This window comes from Chrysochloris asiatica, unplaced genomic scaffold (assembly GCF_000296735.1).
Source record: "Chrysochloris asiatica unplaced genomic scaffold, ChrAsi1.0 scaffold00125, whole genome shotgun sequence".
NCBI classification, from domain to species: Eukaryota; Metazoa; Chordata; class Mammalia; order Afrosoricida; family Chrysochloridae; genus Chrysochloris; species Chrysochloris asiatica.
Window position 1 is genome coordinate 4861813 of NW_006408643.1, and position 8817 is coordinate 4870629.

Sequence of the window (8817 nt, forward strand, 5' to 3'; positions counted from 1 at the left end):
TCACAGATGCGGAAACTGAGGCTGAGAAACATTCACCTACTTGCCTGCCCCAGGTCACAAAACAAAGCACGTTCATGGCACAGTTGGGATTCTTCCTGAGTCACTGTTCAGAGATCATAGAGATTTGGTATGAGTCACTTTTTTACTTTTTTTTTTTCTTTCCAACATAACCCCAAAACAATAGGCTGTGAACTCAAGACAAGTTGTTCCTTTTCATGAACTTCCGGGCAGTTTGAGTTTGTTTTACATTGTGCCTCTTTCTCAAAGAGATGTCCCAAATCCCAGAGATGGCACCGTGCAAACATGACCGTTTAATTCTGAATGGGGTGGCTCTGTCTTACAGATTTTGAGTGTACCCCACAACAGCTGGAAGAAAAACTAGGTAGAAACAGCGCTGAGACAGGAGTGAACAGCCCCCTCCCCCTCTGCCCTACCCAAGCCAGGAAGCGATTTCACAACCCCCACCCCTCCCCTTCCTCTGCTTGGCTCAAATTCAACCCCAAGCGGGAACAGGATGGTGATCATTGTTGCTCCATACCTGGTTCCCCTGAGTTGGACCCAGGCAGATATAAAGCCACTTCCCCAGACCAGAGGGACCCAGAAGGAAGCGAAAAGAGTCACTATGTCCTTCAGGAGCCGAGAGCCCCACCAGAGGTAGGTCACTATCCTGTCCAACTGGGCAGGTCTGGAGGTAACACAGACACTGCTGGACCAATTGAAATGGCAGGGGCCTACGCAGTCCAGAACAACTGACATCCACCCCCTTTCACACACACCTACAGAAGTCTCAGGTGGGACTCAGTGGCCAAGACTAACCAGGTGGTGTCTAGTTCTATTGGGCCAGGGAGCCATTGCTGGAGGTCCCAAGCAGATAGGAGACCCCCCAACCCCCTAGAAGGGGTGCCTACTATAGAGCACCATCTCCCAAAATCAAATGCCCGCTCTTGGAGCTGCCCCATGTAGAATGTACTTTTCATGTCCACAGTGACAGTTTGCACCTGGAGCCCTGGATTGGTGGGAGTCATTCAGCTCACCAGTGTGGATACTCCCCTGTGCCTGGCTACATACTAACAGATACTTAGGATCCAGATGGTGCTTCCCTCAAGGACTGTCCGTGCTCAAGGGGAGATGGAGCTGGACACTAACATTCTAATCCTGTGTGGTCAGGGCTATAAAGAAAGGAGTAGCCTAGAGAGGCAAGCTGAGAGCAGGGCATGGGAGCTGGGGCTTTGCAGGCTGAATAGGAATCCACAGGTTCCGTCTTCAAAACACTAATCCAAGAAGATGGGAACTGACCTGGAAAACCAGGCAGAGGAGAATAGACAAGATGGGCAGGAAAAATTAGTAGTTCATTGGGGCTGAACTGGTAAAATGGAAGGGTTGTTGTTAAGTGTTCTCAAGTCTGTTCTGACTCATAGCGACCCTGTATAAGGTTTCCAAGGAGTGGCTGCTGGTTTGAACCGCTGACCTTGTAGTTAGCAGTTCAGTGCTTATCCTACATTACCACACCGGGACTTCAAAAAAAGGGGAAGGGATAGCATTTAAGAATCAGATTCAGAAACTTTAGTATCATAGAATTAGAATTCTCCCATTTTGAATGGGGTCACTTCTGTCATCTGTGGTGGGCAAGAGTGGAAATCAAGACGAAGAAGTGACAGTTATAAATGAAAAGGAAGTAGACCGACTTGGTACAGGTAGATTTTGACCTGGTGGTGCTGTAGGATAAGCACTAGACTGCTAACTGCAGATTTGGCTTTTCAAACACACTACTTGCCCTGGTAGTATCAGGCTGCGAACCTCATGGTCAGCAGTTCAAAACTACCAGCTGTTCCACAGGAGAAAGATGAGGCTTTCTGCTCCTGTAAAGATTTACAGCCTCGGAAACACTATACAGGGTCACTATGGGTCAGAACCGACTCCATGGCACATAACAACAAAGTCACCCTTTAGGAGAAAGATGAGGCTTTCTGTTCCCATAAAAATAAACCCTATACAGGGTTGCTATGAGTTGAAATCGATTTGTTGGAACGAGTTTGGTTTTTGATGGGTTTTGTCCACCTTGACTTGTTAAAAATAAATGACCACATTCCAGGAGGGCTCTGTCTTTCTAGAACCCCACTCCTATTGCTGCTCTCCGTCTTGACCCCAAGCCTCAATGCTTGCCTGGTGAACAATTCCACCAATGGCAGTTCCGTCTACTGCCACCCACCTGCAGAAATCCTCATCCGCCTCCCAACCAACACTGTCTACCTCTCGGTGGAGTTCTTCAATCTGACCCAGCTGCCATCCAACATCCTCCAGGGCGCCTCCAACCTCCAGGAATTACACCTCTCCAGTAATCAGCTGGAAAATCTCTCAGCTGAGTTTCTGCTGCCTGTTCCTCAGCTGAAGGTACTGGATCTGACCCGCAATGCCCTGGCCCAGCTGCCGCCTGGCCTCTTCCAGGCCTCAGCCGCCCTTCACACCCTGGTACTGAAGGAGAACCATCTAGAAATCCTAAAGGCCTCATGGCTGAACGGCCTGAAAGCACTGCAGTATCTGGACTTGTCAGGGAATCGCCTCTGGACGCTGCCCCCGGGGCTACTGGCCAACTTCACAGCCCTGAAAACCCTTGACCTTGGCAATAACCAGCTGGCGACCTTGCCCCCTGATCTGTTGAGGGGGCCGCTGCACTTGGAACGGCTGCACTTGGAAGGCAACAGATTGAAGGAGCTGGGCAAAGACCTCCTGGCACCCCAGCCTGGCCTGCAGTTCCTATTCCTACAAAACAACAACCTGACCAGTGTGGCCGCCGGCGCCTTCCGAGGTTTGCAGAAGCTGGACATGCTGGACCTCTCTGGTAACTTGCTGAGCAGCGTGCCCACAGGACTCTGGGTGTCCCTGGGGCGGCCAACTCGTGCAATGAAGGACGGCTTTGACATCTCTGGCAACCCCTGGGTCTGTGACCAGAAGCTGGTTGACCTTTATCACTGGCTCATGGCCAACAATGACACCATGTTCTCCAGGAAGGACACGTTCTGCGCGGGGCCAGGAACCCTGAAGGGGCAGCTGCTCCTAGAAATGGCCAGGTCCCAGTGAGGCTTGGAGATGGCATTGGGGGGACGCTGAACCCCAGTCTGCCAATAACCCCACCTACGAGGTGTGCATATATATAGGTTCTTCCATAGTTAACCTGACCTCTTTGAACCCACGTTTCCCAAAATACATCTTGGGCTTGTTGCCTTCCTCATCCTTGCTCCAGTTTTGTGTTTCTGTCTAAAACACCTTTCTACCCTGTTTCCTCCATCTCTTGCACTCCCCAGCCACTTCTGGCTAGGCTTTTGGGGTGTCAGTGTCCCCAGATTGGGGGACTCCCTGAGTGCATGTCCTGGAGCTGAGTTCTCTCACACCCAGAATCATTCAGCTTGCGACTGGATCCGAGGGGTTGAATAAAGAACATGAACACATGTAAACAAATGCATATTCATTGGTTGCTTGCTGCTCCCAGTTGGTTTTTCTAGGCCTCCAGGATGAAGGAGGGATGAGGAGGGGGATCCAGGGCTTGTGGGGCAGGACATAAGCTTCCCAGTTGTTGGCAGTTACGGTCTGGTGGTTCCTGTCTCCTCTTTCTACCCCCGCCCCATTCCAGGACTAAACTGAAAAATACACCTCTGACCACGGCTGGGTGTCATTTTACTAGTGGACTTCTGCCAGAGTCTGTGTCCAAGGGAGGGTTTAAATTAAACTAGCTTGCTTCACGTCTCCAAACAATTTGTCCTGCTGGCCTGTGATCACTTAGGGGGTTCCCACTGAGGGCAAGAGGGGCAGGCTCGCTGGGGCTGAAGGAAAGGGCAGGTCGTGAAACTCAGACCCCAGAGCCACCTGCCAACTCAGGGTGTGATGGGGGCTGAGGTCAGATTTGGGGGACCCTGGGTGCAGTAGTTGAGGGTTCAGCTACAAACCAAGTAGTCAGCGGTTCGAACCCCCCAGCTGCTCCAGGAGAGGACAATGTGGCAATCTGTTTCCGTAAAGATTTACAGCCTTGGAAAGTCTGCGGGGCAGTTCTGTATGCTGTAGGGTTGCTGTAGATTAGATTCAACTCAATGGTCTAGAATGTTGGGGCATTGGATAGTAAAAGAGTGATGCCCACTTTTTTCCAGATGCCCTGGAAGGAAGATGGGTACCCAGGTTGGTGTGATAAAGAGAACTGGGTTTGAGTCAGTTTCCTCCCTCCCTGTATATTCTGGAACAAGTAGTTTAAGCCTTCTGAGCCTTAGTTTACTCATCTATAAAGTAGGGATCTGGTAGCATAGTAGTTACGAATCGGGCTGCGAACCTTAAGGTCAGCAGTTCGAAACTACCAGTTACTCCGTGGGAGAAAGATGAGGCTTTCTGCTCCCGTAAAGGTTTACAGCCTCGGAAACCCTGTACAGGGTCCCTATAGGTCGGAACCGACTCAACGGCACTTAACAACAACAACAAAGTAGGGATCCCAGGGAATGGGCTGGTTGGCTCTTGGCCTAACTAACCACCAACAACAAAATTTTTTGTTTTGGAATGGAGTCAGACTCATGGAAACACTATGTGTAGAGCAAACTGTTTGCACTGGACTATTAACCTAACTCTTGGGGGTTCGAATCCTCCCATCAACTCTGAGGGAGACGGGCCTGGCGTTCTGCTTCTGTTAAGATCACAGCGAAGAAGACCCTAAAGACGGTTCTACTCTATCATATGGGGTCGCCATGACGGTTTAGTTAAGTGGTCACTCACTGCCATCAAGTCTTGCGACTCAAAGCGACCATATATGACAGTGTCCTCTTCTCCTTCTGAGTAGTTGGCAAATTCAAACTGCTGAGTTTGTGTTAAATGGTAGATTTAAAAAAAAATTTTTTTTAATTAAAAGAAAGGCATTGGGAACTTGCCCAAGGTCACTCAAGGAGCGGGCAGAGCAGTAATAGCTTTGCATTGTCTCCGCCACACGGCAGGGAGGGTGACAGGAGGCAGAAATCTACGCGGGACAGAAGCAGCGCCGTCCGCGGCATGCAGCGTCTCTGCGTTGCTACGGCAAACGCCAGGCGCTCCCAGAGTCCCAGGGGCAGGCGAGGGAAACCTGCAGCTCTGTCCCATAGCCAAGCCCCACCCAAACCCCGCCCCCTAGCACTCCTTCTTCATTGGCCAGTCCCAAGGAGGCCACGCCCACCGAGCTACTATAAGGCAGGTGGGCCAGGCTGCAGGGGTGCGACTTGAACGAGTGATTGGGGTCCGGGGAGGTATCGGAGGGCTGAGACTTTGCGTGCCCAGGTGAGCGGTGGCCAGGAGCATCCCACAGGCTTGTGAGGGAACCCTGGGCCTGGCGGGAATGGGTCCAGGAGCGTGGAGCGAGGGGCGGGGCGACGGGGGCCCGCAACAGATGTGTGAGACCCTTGGCCCAGTTGGCATTGGTTCAGGACCCAGTTGGGCGGAGACCAAGGCTTAGAGGGAGGACTTGGGGTGGAGCGGTGGGGGACTAAGGGGGAGGGGGTGTGAAAGAACCGCAGGCGGCGAGTTGAAAGCCTGAGGTTGTACTCCAGGCTCTGACCCTGGCTAGCTGAGTGACTTTGGGCCTAGCAAAAACCTGTTGAATGCCTCAGTTTTCACTGTCTGTCAAATGAATTGTGGATTTACTGGGATTCTGTAGCTACCACCCCACTCTGGCCTGGGGCTGCTTCTCTGGGGCAGGGGCAGCAGTGACCCCCATTTTACAGAGAGAATACAGCCCAGAGATGTGAAGGTACTTGTCCAAAGTCACACAGCAGGTGATGCCAGAATTCAAACTCATATTGCTCTGAAGACTCCTTAGCCGTGTCCCTACAATGGGCCGAGCCATTGGCTGAGCACGTCTTTGCCCCTCACCACTCTCTGAGGTCGGTATTGTCATGACCCCATTTTGCAGATGAGGAAACTGAGCCCCTAAGAGAGCACATGAGCCTCGCTCACAAGGACAGAGCTCCAGGTCTTGGCAGTATCAGCAAGATCTGGCATTCAGGGACTCCCTTGCCTCTGTCCTGCTCTCGCAGGTGATCCTGTTTGTAGCAGACATGTCTGAAAATGAGGCGGCTCAGAATTCCAGTCCCAGATTGTCGGAGGAGCGGGAACAGCAGGTGAAGGGCTGCTCCTCCTATGGAGGGGCCTAGGGATGGTGGGGACTGTTCCTCCTGGACTCTTGCAAACTGTCCCCTTCCACATCTACCCTTGCTGGGAGCACTTGACTATAGGAGCATTTGGCACCATGGGATGGGCTGATACATACATCCTGCCCATTTCCTCCGTGCTGCCCAGTGAGGCCCAGGGAGGGGAGTGTCTCCTAGACCACTTAACCTGCCTTCTGCCCGACTCTCCCTCTCCTACCACTGTGTCCCTACCTCTATCCATCTCTTGGTTTCTGTGTGTCATCACAGCACCCTTTAACAACAACAATGCCAGCATGTACTTGGAGTCGGTCAGTCAGTGTTCCACATGTTTCACATATATTGATCCATTTAATCTCCATTACAAGGAGTTCTGGTAGCGTAGTGGTTAAGAATCAGGCTACAAACCTTAAGGTCAGCAGTTCGAAACTACCAGCTGTTCCGCGGGAGAAATATGAGGCTTTCTACTCCCATAAAGATTTACAGCCTTGGAAACTCTGTACAAGGTCGCTATGAGTCGGAACAGACTCCACGGCACATAACCACCACCACCAATCTCCACTAGGGAGTCCTAGTGGTACAGTGATTAAACATTTGACTGCTAACCTGATGATGGGGGTTCAAACCCACCAGCAGCTCTGAGGAAGTACGATGTGGCAGTCTGCTTATGGAAAGATGGACAGCCTTGGAAACCCTATGGGGCAGTTCCACTCTGTCCTATATTATCTTTAAGCATCAGAATGGACCTAACGACAGTGCATGGGTAACATCCTAGGAACCCATTTTACAGATGGGGACGCTAAGACACTGAGTAGTTAAGGCACTAGCCCAAGCTCACACAGCTCGCGGAAGCAGCTCGAATCACAATTGAATCATGTTCCAAAGACCATGTTCTTTGCCTCTAGATGAGAATGTCTCCTCCCTCAAACAAATTATTTCAGAATTTGTAACTCTGTTTATGGTCATCTCACCAAGAAGAACAGGAGGAGGGGAGGGTGACTATCCTAAATTTGTCTGCCATTTCATTGTCTGAACACACTGTGAGACACTCGCTACACCTGTCCCCAACTACTTTTCCGCTTGACCATTTCACCTGGCCCTGGCCCAGAGAGGGGAGATGGACACAGGTATGCCTGACGCCACCCCTCCCTGCAGAATGTGGTGCAGCGTGTGGTGGCCCTACCCCTGGTCAGGGCCACCTGCACTGTGGTCTCTGATGCTTACACTGCGGCCAAGGACAAACACCCGCTGCTGGGCTCTGCCTGCCGCCTGGCTGAGCATTGTGTCTGTGGCCTGACCTCACGAGCCCTGGACCACGCCCAGCCACTGCTTGACCACCTACAGCCTCAGCGTGAGTCCCCCGCAGTGCCCCGTGGTGCCCCACTGTCCTACCCTTCCTTGGTCCATGTGTATGACATACCCTTGGGTGGACTCCCTGAAGTGACCCCTCTGTCTACTTGTCTTATCTGCCTGTGGTCTGTTCCCTGCCAGTCAGTCCCCCATCCTGTACCCAGACCTTGCCCTGCTCCCTCACTGGTCTGTCCCTCAGTCCCCCAGCTTGTCCCCTCTCCCCCAGTCTGTTTGCTTGCCCTATCCCTTTCCCATTTGACCACTGACCTCACCCTTACCTGTGCTCTGTGGCCCCTTCTCTTGGCTTTGTTCCTGCTCCATTGTCCACAGACCCACACACCTTGGGTCACTTTGCCCATCTGTCCTCCCTCACTTGTCTACCTGTCTGCCCCTCCTCCTTCCTCCCCTCCCCCCCCCACCCACCATATACTGGGCTCAAGTGCAGGACTTCAAAGTGGCAGGGGTTGGGTCAGGCATCTTGTTTGACAAGGAGAGGAGTCCCTCCTAGGGTCCCCAGCTCAGGACCTTCCCCCCCCCCACCCCACCCCCGCTCCCTTCTTAGTGGTTGCTGTGACCTTGAATTTGTCTGCTGGGACGTCTGTGCTGGACAAGCAGAGGAGTCACCTTGGTGTGTGGGAGGTGGGAGGAGGAGGAGCCAAGCCTGGTGTCCCCCTCCTCTGCAGGCCCCTAGCCCTTTCGTGGAGCCCTTCACCTGCTGGAGACCCTAGGATCCTTCCTGTCTCTGTCTTCTTTATGCCTGTCTCTCCCTGTTTATTTCTCTCGCTCTGTCTCCCTGTGTCTCTTTCCGTTCCACTCTTTCTCTCATTGTCTCTCTCCCTCCCTCTCTGTCTGGGTCCCCATCCTGCTCTGTGTCTTCTCTATTTCCACCTCTGCCCTGTCCCTCTCTTCTCCAGTATCCACAATGAATGACCTCGCCTGTAGGGGGCTGGACAAGCTGGAGGAGAAGTTGCCCTTTCTCCAGCAGCCTTCTGAGACGGTACCCGAAGTCCAGACCATGGGATCAGCGTGGAGTGGGGGTGGGGTGGGGGGAGATGCTGCCTCTTCATGGGCAGCTAGAGCTGGGGCTGATCTAAGGCATTTGTTACTCTGAAAAGAGGTAGCAGATGAAAATAACCATGCCAACATTGATCAGCACTTAATAGACACCAATAAGCATTTAGTAATTCCCTCAACAACATTGGGGACGGGGGGGCTTTCTACTCCCATAAAGATTTACAGCCTTGGAAAGTCTGCGGGGCAGTTCTGTATGCTGTAGGGTTGCTGTAGATTAGATTCAACTCAATGGTCTAGAATGTTGGGG

General features: G+C 52.3%; 2 protein-coding genes across 2 annotated transcripts in view; both read left to right on the forward strand.

Annotated features, from left to right (window-relative positions):
- The first annotated feature begins 622 nt into the window (after nucleotides 1-622).
- LRG1 (leucine-rich alpha-2-glycoprotein 1) lies at nucleotides 623-3078 on the forward strand. Its single transcript, XM_006869031.1, has 2 exons — nucleotides 623-654; nucleotides 2112-3078. The coding sequence occupies exons 1-2, from the start codon at nucleotides 623-625 to the stop codon at nucleotides 3076-3078; spliced, it is 999 nt and encodes a 332-aa protein (XP_006869093.1).
- A 2978-nt stretch (nucleotides 3079-6056) lies between these two features.
- PLIN5 (perilipin 5) overlaps nucleotides 6057-8817 on the forward strand; it is an 8605-nt gene continuing 5844 nt past the window's right edge. The window contains exons 1-3 of the mRNA XM_006868923.1: nucleotides 6057-6119; nucleotides 7302-7497; nucleotides 8411-8493. Coding sequence (XP_006868985.1) covers nucleotides 6057-6119; nucleotides 7302-7497; nucleotides 8411-8493 — 342 coding nt within the window. The remainder of the gene's footprint in view (nucleotides 6120-7301; nucleotides 7498-8410; nucleotides 8494-8817) is intronic.